General features: G+C 39.9%; 1 protein-coding gene across 1 annotated transcript in view; it reads right to left on the bottom strand.

Annotated features, from left to right (window-relative positions):
* Nucleotides 1-25690, bottom strand: part of FANCD2 (FA complementation group D2) — a 54590-nt gene that overhangs the window by 23329 nt on the left and 5571 nt on the right. The window contains exons 7-24 of the mRNA XM_029244487.1: nt 24182-24234; nt 21381-21459; nt 20204-20328; nt 18316-18403; nt 17665-17769; nt 16227-16327; nt 15741-15849; nt 15479-15514; nt 11335-11478; nt 9344-9478; nt 8022-8153; nt 6228-6338; nt 4144-4253; nt 2610-2670; nt 1822-1941; nt 1298-1371; nt 843-989; nt 211-311 (exon numbers count right to left, since the gene is read on the bottom strand). Coding sequence (XP_029100320.1) covers nt 211-311; nt 843-989; nt 1298-1371; nt 1822-1941; nt 2610-2670; nt 4144-4253; nt 6228-6338; nt 8022-8153; nt 9344-9478; nt 11335-11478; nt 15479-15514; nt 15741-15849; nt 16227-16327; nt 17665-17769; nt 18316-18403; nt 20204-20328; nt 21381-21459; nt 24182-24234 — 1831 coding nt within the window. The remainder of the gene's footprint in view (nt 1-210; nt 312-842; nt 990-1297; nt 1372-1821; nt 1942-2609; nt 2671-4143; nt 4254-6227; nt 6339-8021; nt 8154-9343; nt 9479-11334; nt 11479-15478; nt 15515-15740; nt 15850-16226; nt 16328-17664; nt 17770-18315; nt 18404-20203; nt 20329-21380; nt 21460-24181; nt 24235-25690) is intronic.

Here is a 25690-nt window from a genome sequence, read left to right as displayed (position 1 = left end):
TACTTTCCCCTTTAACTAGTATTTGAAGGTCAAGCTTTGATTAGTCTCAAAAATACTTCCATATCATGCAGCAGTCAATAAATATAATCTAAAAGTCTCTGTGAAGTTAAAAAATTCCTTCCCCCACACACATGTACCAGTCTGCCCCTTCCCTAAGTTTACCAAAGAAAGGTTACAAAGAAGAAAGGATCTGATAACTTCATCCTATACCTAATAAACCATCAATCTCCTCCAAGTTTCCATTATGTTGTCTGTCCACACAAAGTCTCAGTAACCGGAAGTAGGGAGCCAGGCACAATGGAGAAACCAATCTGGGAAGGAAAAATCCATTTTTAGACCACGGTTTATAGACACATTAGTCCATGTTTATAGGGAGCCCAACCTTATAATTAAGGAGGTTTGCCCAAAATAAATGTCTACTTTTAAGAACATATAACAAGGAATGTAATGGATGCTCACCAAATAAATAATGAACTGAATTGGAGGAAGACAGAGGTAAGTAGACTGAATGTCCATGTGTTAGGAGGAAGCGGAGATAAGACGGAAGGAGGGTGTTAAGAGTGGCAGAGATAGACAAACACGTTCATGGGTGGGAAAAAGGAACAGAAACAAAAGCAGCCTCACAGAATATCTGTTGGCTGTCATGACTCAATGCAAATCCCAAACCCAGGGTCTAGGAGAAAACAAGGAGTCTGCCCCATTCTTAGGAGCCCATCCATATACCACCTGTCTTGGAAGAAATCCTTTTCAATCAAGTTCTCAAGAGACTGCATGAACTGCGGCATTCCCCATGAACATTCAAAATACCAACAGAGGTTTTAGAGAAGAAAAAGTGTACTGACTTTTGGTCTGATTCCTGCGAAGTCAGTCTACCCCCATCTTTCACAAAGTCCCGAGAGAACAACAGTGGCAGGAGGTTGATGGCAATCCCATCACAACTATCATAGTCTTCTAGTCCGTAGAGAGCTTTCACAGGAAATGGATAGTCACTGTGGAGAGAACCCAGAATCTGATACCGCAATTCAAGGGTATGGCAAGTCTATGGGAGAAACCACTAGAACAAACTAATCTCCTCTGTTATGAGGAGAAGTGAGAAAGAGCAGAAAGAACAAGTGGGGAATCTTTTAGCAATCCTGGAGCTGGGGGTGCTGGGGTACTGGGGCTGGGAGGAGGGAAGTTGTGGGAGTGGGCTAGACTTGGCTGAGGTCAAGACATTCTGAGGTTTGCACCAGCAATTGACATAACTGACATAATTTCTTGACCAGTACAACCATGTCAGTGGGTAAACGGTACTTACCCTTCTGGAACAACACAGATGTCCACCACAAAGGCATCCTGGAAATCATTAAAGATGGTCTGCCCAGCCCATTCCTTTAGGAAACAAACAAACAAAAAAGGCTGGGTAGACCAGGGTATATGTGCTATAAAGCCCTAAATAAACTATTAACCTTTCTAAAGCTTCAGTTTCCTCATTTCTGAAAAGAAAATAACAAGAATACATACCTCATCATCCTGATGTGGAATAGACATAATACATGAAAAATGCTTAACACAGTGCTTGGCACAGAACAGATGGTGGCTTTCAACAACATCATTAACCACATGTTCATCATCCTCATCCCTTATTTTTATTATGTGAAGGAGGCCTCAGAGGAGAGGCCTGGGGCCGAGTGAGTCAGAACAGCCTTCCCAATTAGAATATGGGAGAGCTCACAGGAAGATCTTTTTATTTTTGCAGCACAACAGAGAGAAGGGTTTGAAGAATGTATAGTAAAGCAGCCCTCATGCTTCATTGCTTTAAGAAAAGATACTTGGACATACCAGCACTTGTGGAGCCAGCTTTCTGCCTTGGATCAGGTTGGCAAATTCATCATAATAAAGTGCAGAGGCCTGAGGAGACTGCTCACTGCAGGAATGAACCAACTGTAGCAAGGAGGTTACCTGGAGCAGTCGAAGAGAAAGAACGGTCCAGCCCTTGGGATGCCAGTGCTTCCTAATTAAACACCATTCACCCCATTCAGTAGTAAGTTTTTCCCTTTCCGATTTCACTGGCAAAGCTCTTATCACCACCTCTCACCTGAGGTTTTTCCTAAGCCTCCTGACCAATCCATCTCTTTTGAATCTCATCTCTTTTCCAATCCATCATACACATGAAACTGATTAATTTCTCTAAAGCGAAGCTTGGATTATGCCATTTCTATGCTAAGAAACCCTTACGGACTACCTCTGTGTAAAAATTAAATCAAAATGTCTTGATTCACATTCAGAGCTCTCTGTTTTCTATCTCCAAACTAGCTTTATCTCCAACTCTCCAATTACACACTTACTTGTCCCTATGCTCCAGTCAATCTCCTACTCTCAAACATGACCCACCTTTTTTGATCTCTAGGAATTTACAATTTAATTAGGAAGATTAGACAGATACAGAACTAAAATACAACCCAAGCCAGTGGATTCTAAAGGACAAAAGAGTGGTACAAATTACAAAAGCTATGAGTTCAGGAAAACATATTTTGAAAAAAAAAGGCTTCTTTCTGGCAAGATGACAGTGACCAGAAGCAATTCCTCAGTTACTCATAAACATATCCAACTACACGACAAGAACTTACCTGTGTACACTGTTCACTGCTGAGGTCTCCTCTCCCTGGGGTCAAACTGGAAGATCTACTTCTAAAAACATTATTTTAGACCCATTTTTGTAATATTTTGTAACAACTGGCAATAAATTTAAGAAATGTGCCTTCCTTGGGATTGGGGTGGAGATAAAAGTGCACGAAAGCACAGACAAGTTTGTTTGTTTTTAAAATATTTATTTATTTAGCTGCACTGGGTCTTTGATGCAGCATGCGGGATCTGGTTCCCTGACCAGGGATGGAACCCAGGCCCCCTACATTGGGAGCATGGAGTCTTAACCACTGGACCATCAAGCAAGTCCCCAAGTATTTATTTAGACCATACAAAATGTGGATTAGAGCAAACAATGGTTATCTTAGATTTTTTTAAGGATACATTAAATTAGTAAAAATCATAGGGGCAAGCACTCAGCATTGTTCTATTTAATGCTCTCAACAACTCTATGAAGTAAATACTATTAATATCTTTATTTCACAGATGTGAGAATGCAAAGGTACAGAGAGGTAAAGTAACTTACCCAAGATCATTCAACTAATAAATAACGGAACCAGTATTTCAGCCCAGGCAAGCAGTATGGCTCCAGAGAATGAACTTTTAACCAGTATACTATGCAGCCTCTACGGATTACTAATGATGACTCTAAGGATGTTTCCTGAGGTGCCAGAAATTCATGACAAATCATTTCCAAGAAGCATGAACTAAATTCCAATCTCATTTTGCAATGGTAACAACTTATCAAGCCCCAAGCTTCTTTTAGGTGTTACAATTGTGGCATCAAAGTGCAAAGGGGGAAAAAGCCACAGGAAGACTTTATTTATATCAAACATGGTGTTCCAGACAGGAATAACACAGCAGTGGAGAAACCTGTATTGTCTAGTGCCCAGGACTGGAGCAGATGCAGAAGAATGCATCCCAGGGAGATCAGGGTTTCCCTTTTTTAGAAACACTTCTAGAACTTAGTTTCTTAGCAATCCCTAGTTTTAAACCATCAGAATGTAATGACTGTTATCGCAATTCTGTAAAAATTATATGTAATATATACAGTCAAGATTAGAAGGAACATAGGGGACTTCCCTGGTGGTCCAGTGATTAAGAATCTGCCTTCCAATGCAGGGGACGGGGTTCGATTCCTGGTTGGGGAACTAGGATCCCAAATGCCACAGGGCAACTAAGCCCGTGCGCTCTAGAGCCCATGCGCCACAACCAGAAAGCCCACATGCTGCAACTACTGAGCACGCACACTCTGGAGCCTGTGCACCACAACTAGAGAGAGGCCCACGCGCCACAACAAAGAGTTCACACACCACAATGAAAGATCCCACGCGCTGCAACGAAAGATCCCACATGCTGCAACATGGAAAAGTGGCAACAAACGTTTGCTCACTTCTCTTATTATGGTTTTAATGTCTTCTGTTACAATGATGTCTACACAATGTAACAATTTATTTTGTAAGACAGCAACTTGATTAATTGACCATGAGCCACAGAAATCAGAATTTCCATGCATACCTGTCTGCCGCTATGATGCCAGCCATAGTGACAGCACCAATAATACCAGTGAGCTTGTACTTGAACATGGTGCTAGAGAGCTGTTTTCGTATCACCAGGTGCATGTCATCCTACAAGGAAACAATGATAAAGATGAAGATGTTGGAATGGTACAGCAAAAGAGCCTACGAATATTAGAGCCAAAAACCCTAGAATAGCAAGGGTTCTATCATTTACTAACTGTGTGGTCTTTGGTGAGTCATTTCATCTTTCTGAGTCTCAATTTTTTTCATCTATAAAATGGGAAAGGTTTTTCAAGGATCAGAGACAAATTACGAAAAATTCCAAGAACAGGGCCCAACATATGGTAGACATTCAATAATAACAGCTATTATTGTTACCGTTGTGATAGTTGCTTGATATAGATAATGTAAATTATCATAATGTTGTTGGCTGATCAGGCAGAAGTAATCAAACAGAAAAAAGTACTTAGGAATAAATTTAACCAAGGAGGCAAAAGACTTATACATTAAAAACTGCTTAACAGGGCTTCCCTGGTGGCGCAGTGGTTGAGAGTCCGCCTGCCGATGCAGGGGACACAAGTTCGTACCCCGGTCCGGGAAGATCCCACATGCCGCGGAGCGGCTGGGCCCGTGAGCCGTGGCCGCTGAGCCTGCGCGTCCGGGGCCTGTGCTCCGCAACGAGAGAGGCCACAACAGTGAGAGGCCCGCATACCGCCAAAAAAAAAACAACTGCATAACATTGCTGAAAGAAATTAAAGAAGACCTAAATAAATGGAAAGATATCCCATGTTCATGGAATGGAAGACTGAACATTGTTAAGATGATAATATGCTCATTCAATGTAATCCTTATTAAAATACCAACGGCATTTTTTACAGAAATAGAAAAACCCATACTAAAATTCATATGGAATTTCAAGAGACCCCAAATAGCCAAAACTATCTCGAGGGACTTCCCTGGTGGTGCAGTGGTTAAGAATCCACCTGCCAGTGCAGGGGACATGGGTTTGATCTCTGGTCCAGGAAGATCCCACATGCCGTAGAGCAACTAAGCCCGTGCACCACAACTACTAAGCCCATGTGCCACAACTACTGAAGCCCGTGCGCCTAGAACCCGTGCTCCACAACAAGAGAAGCCACTGCCCTGAGAAGCCCGTGCACTGCAACGAAGAGTAGCCCCCGCTTGCCACAACTAGAGGAAGCCTGCACGTAGCAACGAAGACCCAACGCAGCCATAAATAAATAAATTAATTAAAATAAAATAAAATAATGATGTAGTTCTATTATTACTGACATGAAGAAATCGTCAAACTGTACTGCTAAATGAAACAAGCAAGACACAGAACAAGAGGGTAAGGTGTGGAATATAGGTATACAAGTAAATACAAATTTGTTAATTCTCAGGACATCTCAGAAAACCATAAGCTAATAACAGCGATTGCCTTTAGAGAACCAGATGCCTAGAGGACTGAGAGCGAGGAGACATCTTTCACTACCTTCCTATACCTTCTGAATTCTGTACCATGCGTGTAAATTACCCAGCCAATTAATTTTAGTTAAAAAAAAAAGTGTTGGTTGTTCAAAGTCACAGGCCAGTATGGATTACTGCCACAAGGTGGCACTAAAGATATAAAAGAGCTATGAGTTATGATTCCAACCTAATCTTTGGTTCTTTTGCCTGGCTTTTTCAGTGAATGATGCCCACAAATGAGAGCAGGCCCAGATGGAGTTCACATTAGATGGAGATGTTCCTTAGGGAACAAGGGAATTCCCTGTGTCCCCGTGGCACTCAGTACAGTACCTGAGTGGCTTTTCTTACTCAGTTTCATAATTAGCTGATTACAGACTCATTTTCACCCTAACAGACTAAGCTCCTTGAGGGCAGGAGGTCTAATATATACCTATCATCTCAGTGCTTGGCACACAGTAGACACCTAATGTTTGTAGTAAGAAAAGAATAAACAAATGCTAGGACTACAACTATGTACTCTATTTCTACCACTACACAGGCTGCAGTAATTTTGTTCAGCAAATTTCAATTGAAGAGGTTTAAAAGATTCTTTCTCAACACACTGCCTCTTACCTGGATGTGACTGCTGGCTTCATGCTGTTTGCTAAATGCCAGTGTGCTGAGAATATAGAACAGTTTTCGTATTTGCTGGGGTGACATATTATCCAGATAGTCTAGTATGCCCTGGGACAAAAAAATGCCAATGATGAGATTAGCAAGTAACATTTTTTTCTTTTAAATAAAAAAATTAAAATCCTCATAAGAGGCACACACAGATAGCCAAGCATCTGTTCCACAAAAGCTCCAGTTCTCTAAAACTATGCTCAGAGCCCAAAGGGTTGATGTTCTGCTTAGTCAGGCTAACATACCTCCTCCTAGTTCTCCTTTTCTTTTTTTTTTTTTTGCAGTACGCAGGCCTCTCACTGTTGTGGCCTCTCCCGTTGTGGAGCACAGGCTCCGGACGTGCAGGCTCAGTGGCCATGGCTCACGGACCCAGCCGCTCAGCGGCATGTGGGATCTTCCCGGACCGGGGCACGAACCCGTGTCCCCTGCATCGGCAGGTGGACTCTCAACCACTGCACCACCAGGGAAGCCCCTCCCCCTATTCTTTTTCTCCACACTTCCCTTTTTCTTAGTGAAAACAATATTCTGCCAAAAGTTATGTCTCTGACCTTATTTCTCAGCTTCTACTCCATGAATTACTTATTCATCCTCTACAGATACGGAAAGAGTCACAGGGGAACTACTTACTTTTTGACCTTGGGCAAAGCCTCAGTTTTCTCATCTGTAAAATGGGGATAACAGGGCCTACATAGTTATCTTTCAAAGCCCAGACTTGATTATGTCAAACCCTCATTATAAACCTGTAACAAGGGACTTCCCTGGTGGGGCAGTGGTTAAGAATTCGCCTGCCAATGCAGGGGACACGGGTTCGATCCCTGGTCCGGGAAGATCCCACATGCCACAGAGCAACTAAGCCTGTGCGCCACAGCTACTGAGCCTGCGCTCTAGAGCCCACGAGCCACAACTACTGAAGCCCGCACGCCTAGAGCCCGTGCTCCACAACAAGAGAAGCCACCACAATGAGAAGCCCCCACACAGCAATGAAGAGTAGAGAAAGCCCACGTGCAGCAACGAAGACCCAACACACTAAAAATAAATAAACGAATTAAAAAAACAAAAAACTTGTAACAAGCTCCCTCTTGTCCATAAAATACAGTTGCAACTCTTTAGCATAGTATTTAAGATCCTTCATAATCTGGCCCTGTCCTATTCTTCATCTCCCACCAGCGCTCACCTTATCCTATCCGCCAAGCATGCTAATCTACCTGTCATCCCTCAGGCACACCATGGACGTGGGTGGTGCCAATATGCTTCTGTTCAAACTGTTCTCTGCCTAGATGTACTTCCCTTACTTTTTCTTGTCAAATCTCTATCCTTCAAGAATCACTCCAATGTTATTTCTTCTTTAAAGACTTCTCCAGTTAATTATTCCTGCTCTGGTATATCTACAGCACGTTATTAGAGAATTCATCATGTATTTATAGTGACTTACTTATGTGTCTTACTTTCTATCATCAAAGGCAAAGACTAAGTTTTATATCCACAGCACCCAGAATAGAGCCTGGCACATGGTTAGGTAAAAACAAGTATTCACTGAATGAATTAATACAAAGATAGATGAGTTATTTTTTCTATTATTTGCCCCATCACCCTCACCTCCATTATCACCTGCTTCTACCAATTACAGTGCTCAATATCTAGAGTACAAAATAAATTGCTGTTAACTAACATAGATATCAGGTACCTCTCAAATATATGCAAGAAAAAAAAATGATTCAGTATGTCAATGGTAGGACTAGATACCTTCACAAAGACAGCATTCAGCCTCATAGCAGATGGGTTTAGAACAACCAAATCTAGGAGGACGTCCAATGCAGTATCAACTTCAGCTTCGTTCCCACTGCAGATATGGGTCACCAGGGCACCAATCACTTCCTATACAGAGAAGAGTCAACAGGACAGTGTGAAGCTAAAATATGGTATGGTCATCTAAAGAGGTACATGCCAGAGGCCATTCCAATCTCAACTTGGTTAAAATCCCAACCCACCCAATCCCATCATCTAATTCTATTAACTAGTTTTCATTAATGTTAGATTCAGGAGGTTTAGGATTATGTCACTCTAACAACACTACCAACCAGTCTTCACTTATTTCCCATAATTTACCAGTGAGCACTGTCTAAACCCTCCTGATCTTGCTCCCTGGCGTAGTCTTTTTCTTTTTCTCATATGGGTTAAATATTACCCATTAAGTTGTGGTTGTACTTAATCTATTGAAATTTACTGAAAAGGTAGCACTCAAGGAGCTAAAGGTTTTTACAAGTTAGACTTGTATGTTTCAAGCAAACATGGGTAATGATGTTGTCTCTATGACATTAAGATGATTCCCCCCAAAAGTTTTAGATGTCATTCTCCCTTTCCTTTATACTGCTGCTCCACACTGAGTCACATGGTTTTCTCAAGTGCAGTAGCTATCTCATGCCAGCTGAGTCTATAGTTCTGTTTTAAATTTTAAAAATTTTGTCTTCATTTTTAAAAGTTCCATTCAAATGTGCTTTAATGTTGTTAATAAAGGTATAGCATACATAAACAATACAAAATAAGACACTTTGGTTTCATAATCACTTTCCATAAGTACAGCCCTCCCTGTCTGGATATGTGCTACTAAATTTGGTGTCCCGTGTTCATGGGAACAGGGTTAGGCCCTCAGGCATTTCTCCTTCATTTCTTTTCCACCACAACTTTTTTCTAGAGAACAACTCCAGGATCAATTGGCAGTTGATTATTTAGAGCTAAGTTTAAAACTGCCATTACTGTACTCTGAAAATTGCACGATAACCCCAGCCCTTTAAGCCAATGTTTGTTTGAAGTTGACTGGAGCTGGACCTTATTTTAGACTCAGAGAATTTTAAAGCTCAAAACACAGAGTTAGGTCCTCAAGTCCATCTCATTTTGAGACTAGGACTAGAATTAAGTTTTCCCAACTCCCAGCTCAGAGTTCTTTCTCCTTCAATGTCTTCCAAACAAGAAGAAATAAAAACATCAGATCACATGCAAGTCACCTGGAATTGCATTTCTTTCCTTTTCCCTGTTCCCTCCTTCCCAAAATAAACATTTCAACATACCTGCTGGCAGTAAGTGTCAAAAAAGTTAAATGCATATTTGTATAGGAGACTGCCAAACAAAATTATGCTCTGGTCTAGGGAGTGCAACAAACTCTGCGCCAGTGACAAAATGGATGGACAAATATCCTTAAGAACCTTGAGGAGGGAAGAGTAGAGAGAAATGAAGCTGTGGGAGAAACTTAGTTATCACAGCATCTAGAGTTGCTATTGCTAACCCTATTAAGATGTCAGAGTTCTCCCCAATTCTCATTTTAACTTAAGGAACTTTAATCTTTGTTTTACTCAGAATAATCCTTCACCATTCTGAGTTTCTCTCAGGATCAGTGAGATTCAACGTACGGGTAAGAATTGACCTGTAAGCTCAAGGAAGTTAAACCACAAGCCTAATAGCTGGTAATCTGCTCCTATCTGCCCAGTTTGGAACTAGAATCCATATCTTCTAAATCCCAATTTCCTCACTTAATCATACTGACTCCCTGGGGATATAGCAGGTCTCCTCTGCCTTGGTTATGATTTGAAATCAGTCTATAAGGTTCAATGCTAATTAAACTGATTTCTTTTAAAGAACATCAAGAGGAGAACTGATCATGTCCTACCAAGAAGGTAGTAGGTGGACATTAATGGAACCAGAATAAATAATGAGTTGTTAAAGTCCAGTTTCTTTACTGATATCATCACAATTAAAAAAAATCTTAAATTAAGCACTGAAATGGGTATAATGCTTTACTGAGGAAAATGCAATAAAAATTATATATGGTTTCTGCCCTATGCAAAATTATAGCCTAAAACATGTATCATAGCAGAAATAAGCACAGAAAGAATTGTAAGATAAAATAATACAAACTTTAAATCCATTCCTAAATATAAAGTCTATTTATGTATGTATGTATCTATGGCTGCATTGGGTCTTTGTTGCTGCGCACAGGCTTTCTCTAGTTGCAGCGAGCGGAGGCTACTCTTTGCTGTGGTGTGCAGGCTTCTCATTGTGGTGGCTTCTCTTGCTGTGGAGCTCGGGCTTTAGGCGCTGTGGCTTGCTGGTTCTAGAGCACAGGCTCCATAGTTGTGGCGCACGGGCTTAGTTGCTCTGTGGCATGTGGGATCTTCCTGGACCAGTGCTCGAACCCGTGTCCCCTGCATTGGCAAGTGGATCCTTAACCACTGTGCCACCAGGGAAGCCCATAAATATAAAGTCTTAAGATGCAGCTACATATTCTCATTAGTTCCTAAGTCAGGTCCTAAACCTCTGGTTCACCCAGTTTTCTAAGAAGCTATATACACTGTTAATATCCTGAATATTCACCTGGAAAACACCATTCCTAGATTATAAAATTCCAATTCAAATGGTTTATATTTCAACAGGAATGATCATCTCAGGGTCATAGTGTTGAATGGCTAAATAGAGATGGTTCAATAGATACAAAATTACATCTCTATTAGCATTGCTCTGATCCTGTTATACTCAGGGGTTTTTAGAAACTACTTAAAAAAGGATACAGAAGGCAAGTTTATCAAAGTTGCAGATCATAGACAGCTAGACAATTAAAATGATTAACATAAAATTAAGATTCAAAAGTCTCAATGGGCTTGAACAATGGGCTGAAACTAAGATGACGTTTTATAAGGGAGCTGTAAAGTTTTCTATTCTAGGTTAAAAATAAAGTTATATAAATATGTCATTAGAAGACCTGAATTGCAATATTTCCTATAAAAAAAGAATTCGGGGTTTGAGTCTAGTAAGTTCAACATAAACCAATTTTGTGACTTTTTTGCTAAAAAGGTGAAAACCGATCTTAGTTTGATTTGATTAACATTACAATGTCTCAATCAAGGTAAGTAATAATCCTACTATGTTTTGAAATATACTGAGCTCCCTGCCAAACATCTACACCCAGCAAAGCTGGTGGTGTCATCATTCCCACACTGGGTAGGAAAGGTTAAAACGACCTCTCTAAAATTTTAAGACTGATGCTGTCTGAGTCTCTGACACTTACCAAATAATGAATATAGAATGTACTCTGTAGCAGCTGTTCTTGAAAGCAGCCTGATCGAATCTTATTTCTTAGCACCCTCTCAATGCACTTCTTTGTCTGAGTGTTGGTGCTATAGATGATGAAAAGCATTGCCAGGTCAAGAATCTGTTGTCAATAAATATGCAACAACACGAAAACAGTTTAATAAATCAGTACATTTACTACAACAAAACAGCAGCTCTCAACTTTTTCCCATTAAAACAAAGAATACTCATTTGCTCAACATACTCTCATGGGAGTACCTATGTTTTCATAAAACCCAGAAATATTTTTCAGAGCAATAAAGTGCCACAACTATTAACCACTGGTACCTTTTAAAAAAATATTGGAATACAAGCAAAAGTAGTATTATTACAGAAATAACTTTGAACAGCTTCACATTTATTATGGAAAAAAAGATTAAGTCACTTGCCAACTTCACTATAAATTTTCATTATTATTAGGAAAATTACTTTGTGAAAAGTTGGAGAGTCTGTAAATGTCTGTCAATATGAAAAAGGTTATAAAAATTATGATGGTCATTTTCAGCACATTATATGGCCATTAAAAATGAGATAGGGGACTTCCCTGGTGGCGCAGTGGTTAAGAATCAGCCTGCCAATGCAGGGGACACGGGTTTGAGCCCTGGTCTGGGAAGATCCCACATGCTGCAGAGCAACTAAGCCCGTGCACCACAACTACTGAAGCCCTCACGCCTAGAACCTATGCTCCGCAACAAGAGAAGCCACCGTGATGAGAAGCCCATGCACCACAACAAAGACCCATCGCAGGCAAAAATAAATAAATATATTTATTTATTTATCTATTTATTTATTTAAAAAAAAGAGAGAGAGAGAGAGAGATAGGCTAGAGACTTCCCTGGTGGTCCAGCAGTTAAGACTCCATGCTTCCAATGCAGGGGGCGCGGGTTTGACCCCTGGTAAGGAAACAGATCTTACATGCCGTGTGGTGTGCCCCCCAAAAATATTTTTTTTAATTAAACAATAAAAAAATATTTTAAAAAATGAGATAGGATATATTTTTTGACAGACATTCACGACATATTGTGAAGCAAAAGAAAGCAACCTGCAATAATCATAGTAATTCTATTTTTGTAAAAACAATACACAAGTACAAATATGTATAAGAGTGAGTGTGCCTGCACTTGCACACACATACAACTTGTATATGAATAGGAAAAAATCTGGAAGAATGATTATCCATGAAGAGTGGCACAGAGAGTGGAGGTAAACTTTATTTTACACATATTTAGATTACTTGTGGGGTTTTTTTTCTCCCCAATTAGCTTGTATTACCTATGTTTAAAAAAAAAAAAAAAGAGGGACTTCCCTGGCTGTCCAGTGGTTAAGAATCTGCCGTCCAACGCAGGGGATGCAGGTTCGATCTGTGGTCGGGGAGCTAAGATCCCATATGCCACAGGGCAACTAAGCCCGCGTGCTGCCAAGTACTGAGCCCAATGCGCTCTAGAGCCCATGCGCCACAACTACTGAGCCTGCATACCACAACTAGAGAGCCCAAGGGCTGCAACTACTGAGCCTGTGTGCTAAAACTAGAGAGAAGACCGCACAACGCAACAAAAGATCCTGCATGCCGCAACTAAGACCTGACACAGCCAAATAAATAAATAAAGAGTTACAGCTGCCAAGTAACAGAAAAATATTTTTTAAAAAAGAGAGATGGGCTTCCCTGGTGGCGCAGTGGTTGAGAGTCCGCCTGCCGTGCCCCGGTCCGGGAAGATCCCACATGCCCGTGAGCCATGGCCACTGAGCCTGCGCGTCCGGAGCCTGTGCTCCGCAACAGGAGAGGCCACAACAGTGAGAGGCCCGCGTACCGCAAAAAAAAAAAAAAGAGAGAGAGACAGAGAGAGAGACAGAGAGACAGAGAAGTTAAAAAGTGAAGCAAGACAAAAAAGAAAAACACAAATTACTTGGAACTCACACAACTCAAAAGGAAAAAACCAAACAATCCAATTAAAAGATGGACAGGGAATCTGAATAGAAATTTTTCCAAAGAAGACATACAGATAGCCAACCTCCATGTAATGCTCAACATCACTAATCATCAGGGAAACGCAAATCAAAACCACAATGAGATATCACTTCGCACCTGTTAGAACGGCTATCATCAAAAGGACAAAAAATAACATATGTTGGCAAGGATGTAGAGAAGAGGGAACCCTTGTGCACTGTTGGTGGAAATGTAAATTGATGCAACCACTATGGAAAACGGTATGGTGGTTCCTCAAAAAAATAAAAATAGAACTACTATAGATCCAGCAATTCCACTTCTGGCTACGTATCTGAAGAAAACAAAAAACACTAATTCACAAAGATATCTGCACCCCATGTTCATTAGAACATTATTTACAATAGCCAAGACATGGAAACAACCCAAGTGTCCATTGATGGAATGGATAAAGAAAATGTGATATAAACACACACACTCTCTCTAGAATATTATTCAACCATAAAAAAGAACGAATCTTGCTATTGGCAACAACATGTATGAACACTGAAGGCATTATGCTAAGCGAAATAAGTCAGACAGAGAAAGACAAATAGTGTATGATTTCAATTATATGTGGAATCTAAAAAATAAAACAAAAATGAACTCACAAATACAGAGAACAGATTGGTAGTTGCCAGAGGTAGGGGTAGGGAGTTGGTAGGGAGTTGGTAAAGGGGGCCAAAAGGTACAAATTTCAGTTATAAAATAAATAAGTCATGGGGATGTAATGTACAGCATGGTGAATATAGTTAATAATACTGTATTGCACATTTGAAAGTTACTAAGCGAGTAGACCTTAAAAGTTCTCATCACAAAGAAAATGGTAGCTATGTATGGTGATGGACATTAACAACGTATTGTGGTGATCATTTGCAATACATACAAGTAACAGATCATTACATTGTACACCTGAAACTAATATAAAATGTCAATTATATCTCAATTAATGAGAAAAGATATTTTAATAAATGTTAGATGTTCTAATTAATAAAAGCAAAAACAATAAATTACTTGAGACATCCCTTCACTGAAGGCCCAACTCAGACACCAAAATTCTGACAGATTATAGCAGAACACAATACAGTTATTAAAAATGACAATAAAAGGACTGCCCTGGCAGTCCAGTGGTTAAGACTCCATGCTCCCAATCCGGGGGCATGGGTTCAATCCCCGGTTGGGGAAGATCCTGCATGTGGCATGGCGCGGCCGAAAAAAAAAAAAAAAGACAATAAATATAATGCAGAAGCATCCAAAATGTTTATGACACAATGTGAAGAGAAAATAAATCAGAATACAAAATTATATTTATACAATGATCAGAAAGCTGTAAAAACAGCTATGCAGGAGGTCAAGGGTTATGCAATAATAAAACCGTTGTCTTAGATATTCTGATTCCCTACCCACCCTTAACCTGGCAACCACAAAAAATTATTGAGTTTTTCATTGTTTTATTCAGTATCGCAGCAGCTTTTAAAGTAGTCATCCAACAACTGGATAATCCAACTAACAAAACTCTACAAAACAAGAGATTCCAACTAAAGAAAATCCTTAAACGGAACCAATCAGTACACAAGAAATTCAATCATCTGTCTTCTTGACTGAAGAAAGTATCTCCAGATTTAAGACAGATTCAGTACCACTGCCCTGAGAGTAGATGGAATATTTGATTCAGTTCTGTCAGGTAAAGGAAAGTGAAACATGAAATGCCACTATCTTGACAATTCCATGTGGTGGGAGGAAGGGCAATCAGACAGACAGAGGGGCCTGAATACCTAACTCATGACCCAGGCGACTCTAGTCCTCACCTCCTCATGGGAGGGGGACTCAGCTTCTTTGACTGCAACTCATTATGCCTGCTTGGAATGTTACTATTTCCCCTTATGGATATTTTATTTCATTTTATTGCCAGAATAAAGACCATCTGGCAAGTCACCCCTTCAGATCATCTTCCTCAGGCAGCTAATGTTTATTAGAGCAGCTACAAAAGTCACAGAAGGGATGACTGGAAGGAGCCAGAGAAAACAGCAGGAAGGAAAGCCAGCCAATATCACTAATTTTACATCTGTAATACTTAAAGTTCATAGTACATGAACATTACCTTGTGTTCCGACACTGAGGTGGTGTTTTCAATTGCCTGCAAAAACAAGGGTTACAAAAATATTACAACACATAAGAACATTTTTCGCCTTATTCAGCATGCTCTGTTCTCTTATCTGAGAACCAATCTGCCCATCCGGCAACCATCATCTATTATTTCTACTCGACTGACTTTTAAGACTTTTATTTCAACCTACCTTTACTTACATATCCGTCACTGATTGCCACCCATTTCTTCCTCAACGTTTAAAGATCTCACTCACCTTAATCCAGGCTTCTGAAATGATTTTCTCATATCTAACAGCTGACTTTATTACATCAAAGAGAAGAATAACACAGTCTTGACCGCTGTTTTCTTGATTTCCTGAAGAACTGCAAGTAGCAGAGGGAAAAAAAAATCATTCTTCCACTTGCCACAGAGGAACCTGTAAGATCTGGGTTCCTGCTTACTAGCCACGTGCCTTAAAACAAGTCACAACTTCATGTGTACACTGGCTAGTAAAACTGTACTGCAGTCTATCTGGAATTGATCTGCAGAGCAAAGGGAGTACGTACACACACACACATACAGATACTTATACATAGAATTATGATTTGAAAAACTGTATAGTAGTACACAATTGTAATACTACTACCACTATTTGTAGTTGTTAAGTATTAAGATCTTCTGTCCAGGATTCAGAATAAATATCAGAAAACTTTCCTTGCCTATGTGAGAAAAACAGTGATAACTTTCCATGAGTTTATACCTTGTTTGTCCTTTATTTTTCACCTTGCTTTGAGAAGCCTGCAACAACGATGGCAAAATACAATGCTGCAGATCCAATTTCTCCCGAAGCTCAGAAATTACCTACGGCAAATAAATATTAGCTATGTGTTCTGCTCATTCATAGCAGATAGGCACAATCTATTCTTTCAATAGAAAAACCATAACATTTTCCTGAAAGACTAAGGAAAAAGAATTATTCAATTAAATGTATTGTCAGGACTTCCCTGGTGATCCAGTGGCTGAGAATCCACCTTCCATTGCAGGGGACACAGGTTTGATCTCTGGTCGGGGAAGTAAGATCCCATATGTCACAGGGCAGCTAAGCCTGTGCGCCGCAACTACTGAGCCCACACACCCTGGAGCCTGTGCATCACAACCACAGAGAAGCCCACGTGCCCCAAGAGAAGAGCCCACGTGCCACAACGAAAGATCCTATGTGCTGCAACTAAGACCTGACACAGACAAAAATATATAAAGTGTTTTACTTATTTAATTAAATGTATTGTTAAACAAGGCATTTTGAAAAAGGCAGCTGATGAAAATAGCTAATGTTGAGTATAGTATGCCATGCTCTTTACTTTTTTTATTATTTTTAAAAATATTTATGGGCTTCCCTGGTGGCGCAGTGGTTGAGAGTCTGCAGGCTGATGCAGGGGACACGGGTTCGTGCCCCGGTCCGGGAGGATTCCACATGCCGCAGAGCGGCTGGGCCCATGAGCCATGGACGCTGAGCCTGTGCGTCTAGAGCCTGTGCTCCGCAACGGGAGAAGCCACAACAGTGAGAGGCCCGCGTACCGCAAAAAAAAAAAAAAAAAAAAAAAAAATTATTTATTATTTTTGGTTGCATCAGGTCTTAGTTGTGGTATGCAGGATCTTTTGTTGCAGCATGTGGGATCTTTCGTTGTGGCGTGTAGGCTTCTCTCTAGCTGTGGTGCTCGGGCTCCAGAGTGCATGGGCTCTGTAGTTGTGGCACTCGGGCTCTGTAGTTGTGGCACATGGGCTTAGCTGCCCCGTGGCACATGGGATCTTAGTTCCCCAACAGGGATTGAACCCGTGTCCCCTGCATTGGAAGGTGTATTCGTAACCACTGGACCACCAGGGAAGTCCCTGTCATGCTCTTTAAAATTTCAGAATTCCTTCAGGCATTCCACTGAAATAGCAAATATAACCTGTAGTAGCTTATATAGAACAAGTCTGGCTAGTAGCTCCATTCTCTCCCCTGCTGGATTAATCAGCATTATCAATTAGTTTCGGGACAGAGACGAGCAATTTGAACCGATTAATTTAAATAATTTATCTTGATGTATCTTCCTCAAAGTTAGTCTTTTTTTGACTTCTGAGTTTCACAAGGGCACCACTGCTATCCCCTGTACTCTCTAGGATCTAGCTGCCTACAGTGCTGGGAAACAGTAGGGTACCTCAAGTGCATCCGTGGCTGTTATGGAATGAAGAATGAACTTGATGATCATAGGTAAATCGTCCAACATGACAGATGACAGCTTACCCATCACTAACTGGCGGACCTAAACATAAAAAGCACAAAAACCTTACATATTTTCATGTTAATGCCTCAATCTAGTACTGACTCGTTAGGTAAAATTAGAAAAATTATTTCTCTCACTCAGTTTTCTCACTTGTAATTTTGGAAGAAAAACGTCTCATTTTATTTCTTTTCCCAAATTACAAGCTTTCAATTTTTAACGCTACAGCTTCTTCAAAAACAGACAGGTGATAAACATGAAAGTCTTCTTCTCTTAATTTTGGAGTCTGAATTTTCCACTGGCTAGAGGAAGGCATAAAAAGTTGTTATTCTTATGGGAGCAGTTTGTAACTATACAGGCAATACAGAAGACTTCCACTAAAACATACTGATTAAAAATGAGCAGTTAATCTATCACAGTATGGCATATGAAATTCACTGAAAAGAAAAAAGAGAGCAAACGTCATTCAGCATTGTTTCAAAATGAAATTTTCATTATATACGATTGGTCCAAGGCAATGACTAATTGACACTGGTTCTGGGAAGCGAGCAAGCTGGCACTCTTTCTGGAGAGCAGAGTCCTCCCTACCTTAGTCAGGAGCTTCGGCTCAAGTCGGAGGCTAGAGAGGACATCCAGGATTGGGACAGTGAGCAGAGTATTCTCTGTTAGAAGGTCACTGTGAATAGGAGAAAGAGAGAAGTTGTGCAAATTTTAACAGAGCTGGGCAAATAATGACGGGAAAATCACTCAAGGTATAGGAAGAGAGGATACACTTAGTTCCAATTAAATTCTACTTATAGTATGTTTCATTAACATTCTCTTGATTTAAAAAAAATGCTCATCTTGAAAAATTCAAACAATAAACAAAGCAGAAACAAGAAGCCCTACCTTATCATCCCCACTACTCAGAGGAAACCACTACTGAGTTTAGTATATATCCTTCCAGAGAAAAGGAAAAAGAAAACCTACAACAGTTACAATGAAGTGTGATAAACATGATAGACGTAAGTAGTAGGGTTCTACAGTAGCACACAGTAGAGAAGGACAGTGATGGATCCTAAGAAAAGGTTATACAAAAGGACAAGCAGGCAAAGTGGGGTATACAGTGCTATACACAGAAGGAGCATCCTGCCCAAAAGCACAAAAGCAAGAAATCACTGGACATTTTTGGAGACAGCTTTACAGACAACTATAGAAAAGGAAGTATAACAAATTGGAAGTTTTTAACTACTTCTAGGATAAATACATGGTTGCATTAAAACAGAAATAAAATTATGTAGTGATATTGTTCTCCTCTTCTTCATTATTGCCCTATCAATTAGTATTTTTCACGTAAACGTTAGTAAGCAATGGATGTCTGCAATAGATCTGACACAGCAATGTGCATTAGAATGAATCATTTAGGGACCAAAGAAGTTGATGTTTAATAAGCTCCACAAACTATGTGGATGTGCAGTCAAGATGGAGGACACCCTTGGATAGAGAAAATGTTAACAAAACAAAGGAATAATGTCTATGTCTCTGCAGACCAAATTTATACACCTAATCCTAAGCCAGACTTCATATTCATGACAGATACACAGGTCTACTCAAATATATACTAATTATTAGAAAAGAAAGAAAGTATACGGATCTACTCAAATATACACTCATTGGGGCTTCCCTGGTGGCACAGTGGTTAAGAATCCGCCTGCCATTGCAGGGGACACGGGTTCGAGCCCTGGTCTGGGAAGATCCCACATGCCATGGAGCAACTAAGCCCGTACGCCACAACTACTGAGCCTGCGCTCTAGAGCCCGCAAGCCACAACTACTGAGCCCGCGTGCCACTACTACTAAAGCCCGCACACCTAGAGTCTGTACTCTGCAGGAAGAGAAGCCACCACAATGAGAAGCCCACGCACTGCAATGAAGACGCAACACAGCCAAAAATAAATAAATAAATAAAATTTAAAAACCAGGGACTTCCCTGGTGGCGCAGTTGTTAAGAATCCACCTGCCAATGCAGAGGACACGGGTTTGATCACTGGTCCAGGAAGATCCCACGTCGCGGAGCCACTAAGCCCACATGCTGCAACTACTGAGCCCACGCACCACAACTACTGAAACCTGTGCACTCTAGGGCCCACGTGCCACAACTACTGAGCCTGTGTGCTGCAACTACTGAAGCCTGCGTGCCTAGAGCCTGTGCTCAGCAACAAGTGAAGCCACCGCAATGAGAAGCCCGTGCACCGCAACGAAGAGTAGCCCCCACTCGCCGCAACTAGAGAAAACCCATGCGCAGCAACAAAAACACAACGCAGCCAAAAAAAAACACTCATTATTAGAAAAGCAAGTCAAATTCCATACCCTAGAAAGATGGGTATCATCCTCTTTTATAAAAAAAAGAAACGCATTATTACTACTCTTTTTATACTGCAGTGATAAGGCTCCCAAAGTGAAGTCTTGCTCAAGATGCCAACGAGGTGCTTACCCACCTGAGTTCTTTCCCCACATCAGCATGCTGGGAATCCCCTAGGATCTCAGGTAGGCTGGTGACAAAGTCATGCTGCAGGTACACTGGAGCAATACTGATTAGCTGCATGATCTTGGTGGTGAGATCCTGCAGTGGAGGAGACTATTAGAATTGTAACATTACCCAGAATAGAGAAAGACCTCCTACTCATGAAATGTAGAGCTGGAATTATTTTGTGTACAATACGACAACTACACACACACTCAAGCTCAAAGCCTAAAATCAGAGGTAAGTGACCCAGAGATTTTCACACATGAGATGGTACATAGAAAAAAAATAGGCTAGATGTCATATTATTTAATACTTTTTTTTCTTTCTTTTTTTTTAAATTTTTTGGCTGCACCGAGCAGCTTGTGAGATATTAGTTCCCCGACCAGGGATTGAACCTGGGCCCCTGGCAGGGAGAGTGCAGAGTCTTAACCACTGGACTACCAGGGAAGTCCAACAATTGGGGGCTCTTTTGCTTTTTTTTTTCCCGTTTCTACTGTCTTTATTTCACTTAATCTTCACAACTGTATTCCCATTTTTAAAATGTAGGGGGTATGTGTTGCTCAAAGATACACAATTAATAAGTGGCAGACCCAAAATTCCAGCCCAGATGAGATTCCAAAACTCATGTTCTTCCAAATAAAGATTTAGCCTTTAAATGTCTGACAAAAATTAGTAAAATGATTTAAGAACTCTGAAAAGAAATGGGCCTTAAGCAACAGGCTCAAAACAGATTCAACTTTACCAAGGTGCTTAATAACAAGTAACATAAACCCAAAGAAATCTTCCTCAATATGTAATTAAAGTAACACATTTGCAGTGAAGTAGGATGGTTTTGGATCTCATTGCTTTTGAGAAATAAAACATAATAATAATCTCCGTACTTTGAGAAGTTAATGAATTCCTTCCAAATATTTATTTAATAAATGACATCCAGTCATCTTAATTAGATACACTTCTTATTTTAGAGAAATTTAATGGGTGAAATAACCATGGTTTTCAAATTATTAAAGCTAAAAAAGATAATGGATAGAAAAATATGAATTCTTTGTTTAGAAAGGAAAAAATATCATGCAAATGCCAAAAGTTTGGTTAAGTGTGGAAAACACACTCTCTATAAATCCAAGAGACAGAAAAAGTCCCCAACATACCTTACTATCCACAACTCTGTCAAGCCACTTCAGTTGATTGATGATGAGTCGAGGCATGTTGAGTCCATCACTGTTCACGCTGAATGTTAGGATGGATGAGAAGTCAGGAAAGTAGCCTTTCTGACTTACACAGCAGCAAGCATTAATACTGCATATAACATTTCAGCCATTCAGTTAACATTTACTAAACACTTACCATGCGTTGCACACTGTGCTAAACACACAGGTAATACAAAAAAAAGCATGAGACATATGCTTATGTATGCTGAGAAAGAGGTCTGGAGGAAGACGCACTAAACTGTTAGTGGCTATATCTGGGGAGGGTTTAGAGAGGGGAAGAAAAGTCTGGAGAGTATCTCTTAAAATATATGAACAATTAAAAAAAATAAACGTAACAAACTTTAACAAATTGAGTGAGATAAATTGTTTTTAAAGGTAAACAATGGGGACTTCCCTGGTGGTGCAGTGGTTAAGAATCCGCCTGCCAATGCAGGGGACACGGGTTCGAGCCCTGGCTCGGGAAGGTCCCACATGCCGCAAAGCAACTAAGCCCGTGTGCCACAACTACTGAGCCTGCGCTCTAGAGCCCGTGAGCCACAACTACTGAGCGCATGCGCCTAGAGCCCGTGCTCTGCAGCAACAGAAGCCACCGCCATGAGAAGCCCACGCACCGCAACAAAGAGTAGCCCCTGCTCGCGGCAACTAGAGAACGCCTGCGCACAAGGCCCAAAGCAGCCAAAATAAATTAAAAAAATAAATAAAGTTTAAAACTAAATAAATAAATAAAATAAGAGGTTAAAAACTAATTACATCAATTTGATAAAGTACCAAAAAATGCAAGTAATTTTTACCACTATGGAAACAGAAGATTTTCAGATTTAGACTATGTCAAAGTACTGAAAACCATTTATGGATGCAGAGAAGTTGGCTCAGTATTAGTATTATCATTAATATAACAATACTTATTAATAATCATTATTATCATTAATATAATAAATTATTATAAATAACTTTCTAGTATTATTTCCCCTAAAATGACAGTCTCTGCCTTCTTCCCAGCCTCCTACATCTAACTTTTGGACCACCTCCAGCTCCTCTTCTTGACAGCATTCTCAGTCTTTGTTTACTATAGACAAATTTAACTGCTAAAAAAGACTTAGCCAGGACACAAAGCATAGTGCATGCCATTCAGGCAAATCATAAATTTCTAAAGATAAATCTTCAAGTTTACTATTGTTACATACAAGACCCAGAAGCAGCACATATTAAAAAGGAGGAAATAAAAATTACCTAAATCCTCTCTCCTAGAGAGGTCCACCATTGATATACAAGCGTATATGTATCTATGTAAATGTGTATGTATGTACCTTTAACAAAATACTGAGTGGAACTGTAAATACTGATTTGTAGCCTGTTTTTTCAATTAATGCATGTATTAAATAATCCTCTTTATAATTTTTAATGTCCACATGATATTCCATTATGTGGATATACCTAATTTACTTAACCAATCTCCTGTAGTTGAATATCTCAGTTTACAATTTTTGTTACTTTAAACAGTAATATTATTCATTACTGTTTTCATTCATAGGTATTGCCTTAGGATAAATTTGGAGGCATGGCTGAACATTAAAGGGTATGCAAAATCTTAGGTTTTGATACACACAACCTACTGCCCTTCAGAGTAATTACACTGCTTTATATGTTTACCAGTGATATATGAGCAGCCTGTTCATCGCACTCAACAAGGGAGATCCTTTGCGAGGGAAAAAAATTCTATTTATTGTTTGAAATTGTTGTATTTGATTATTAATGAACTTGAGCATTAAAAAAAAGTGTTTAATGCTCTCATATTTCTTCTCCGTGAATTGTCTATTCATGACCTTTATGTACTTATCTGTTAGGCTGTTCTTTTTTTCTTAGTTATTTTTTTATTATTACTATTTTTAAGTAAATTTATTCATTTTTATTTTTGGCTGCATTGGGTCTTCGTTGCTGCACGCAGGCTTTCCCTAGTTACGGTGAGTGGGGGCTACTCTTCATTGCAGTGTGCGGGCTTATCATTGCAGTGGCTTCTCTTGTTGCGGAGCATGGGCTCTAGGTGCGCGGGCTTCAGTAGTTGTGGCACGTGGGCTCAGTAATTGTGGCTGGCGGGCTCTAGAGTGCAGGCCCAGTAGTTGTGGCCCACGGGTTTAGTTGCTCTGCGGCATGTGGGATCTTCTCGGACCAGGGCTTGAACCCGCGTCCCCTGCATTGACAGGCAGATTCTTAACCACTGTGCCACCAGGGAAGTCCCTTAGTTATTTTTTAAAGTAAAAAAGAAAAAAAAAAAAGAAAAGTAAAAAAGAATTTTTGGGGGGGCCACACCACGCAGCTTGCAGGATCTTAGTTCCCCCGATCAAGGATCAAACCCAGGCCCCAAGAGAGTGAAAGCCCGGAATCCTAACCACTGGACCGCCAGGAAATTATCTTAAATTTTTAAAAATGGTAGCTCATATGCAGTATAAAATTGAAAAGGTAAAGAACAGTATTCAGAGAATATATAACTCCAGCCAAGTGGCTCCACTCCTGGGAGACAACCACTATTACCAGTTTAGTGTGTATCCTAGGAATACATGGACATATAAATAGATGAAATTTCAAAGAAAGTCACCCCAGTAAAACTTCAGTAGTCATTTAAGAATCTGGAGGCATAATAAATATGATCTTCAGACATACCAATGATGCTTCAGAGCAACCTTTTCAGAGAGAAACCTAAGTACACCAGGGTACTTTGAGCATTCCAGAGTAACTCCACTTACTTTTTGAAAATAAATTCTGGCAACTTTTCAAATAAGATTTTGATAATGGCAGGCTAAAAAAGAAGACATAGGGAGTTAGGAGATTGTCTCGAAATGTACAACAGAAATGTATAATTAGCTGTAATTCTCTCCAACAAGAGTTCTTGGAGGAAAAACCCTGCCTAATTGAAACCTCATTATAAGAATGTCCACCTGGTGGGAATGTAAATTGATACAGCCAATATAGAGAACAGTATGGAGGTTCCTTAAAAAACTAAAAATAGAACTACCATATGACCCAGCAATCCCATTACTGGGTATACACCCTGAGAAAACCATAATTCAAAAAGAGTCATGTACCACAATGTTCATTGCAGCAGTATTTACAATAGCCAGGACATGGAAACAACCTAAATGTCCACTGACAGAGGAGTGGATAAAGAAGATGTGGCACATATATACAATGGAATATTAATGAGGCATAAAAAGAAACAAAATTGAGTTATTTGTAGTGAGGTGGATGGACCTAGAGTCTTTCATTCATAGTGAAGTCAGTCAGAAAAACAAATACTGTATGCTAACACATATATATGGAATCTAAAAAAAAATATATATGGTTCTAATGTACCTAGTGGCAGGACAGGAATAAAGACAGACGTAGAGAATGTATGTGAGGACACAGGGAGGGGGAAGGGTAAGCTGGGACGAAGTGAGAGAGTGGCATGTACTTATATTACAACCAAATGTAAAATAGTGGGAAGCAACTGCATAGCACAGGGAGATCAGCTAGGTGCTTTGTGACCACCTAGAGGGGTGGGATAGGGAAGAGTGGGAGGGAGACGCAAGAGGGAGGGGATATGGGGATATATATACACATATAGCTGATTCACTTTGTTATACAGCAGAAACTAACACAACATTGTAAAGCAATTATACTCCAATAAAGATTTAAAAACAAAAAAGTATGTCCACATGAATGCTGCCTATATTTTGAATACAACCTCTTGGAATACGAAGATTTATCAATAATCTGTCCTCTGAAAAATTACAAAATGACTATCAAGGCAACATTAAAATAATCAGATAATCAAAAACATTATTAATTATGATGACAATTGTTAACCCACGAAATGCAGGCCTCAACAGATTATCAAATAGTTTGCAAGAAAAGATTTCTCTTTGGAGGAACAAGAGAGCTCTGAGATTTAAGCTAACTAAATTATATTCAAGATTTCCAATGAAAAGGAATTAAGATCAACAGTGCAAGAGAAGAAAAGAGGAAAAATGAAGGACAGGGTGGAGGGAGACTTTTCATTGTATATACATTTCTATAATTTGAGATGTTTAAAACATCTCACTGATTGTCTAATCAACAAATTAAGAGAGAAAGGAGGAGGAAAAGGGTAAGATCTACTTAATAAGCAAATACAAAGCTAAATGGGAGATGATGCAGATGTGAATATGGCAGAGATATACAAGGTACTCAGAACACACAGGATGAAGTTTTACAAAACAGGAATCTGAGGCCGC

This window comes from Monodon monoceros, unplaced genomic scaffold (genome assembly GCF_005190385.1).
Source record: "Monodon monoceros isolate NGI ecotype Baffin Bay Population unplaced genomic scaffold, NGI_Narwhal_1 Super_Scaffold_3, whole genome shotgun sequence".
Classification (NCBI taxonomy): Eukaryota; Metazoa; Chordata; class Mammalia; order Artiodactyla; family Monodontidae; genus Monodon; species Monodon monoceros.
This window is presented reverse-complemented; position numbering and strand designations above follow the sequence as displayed.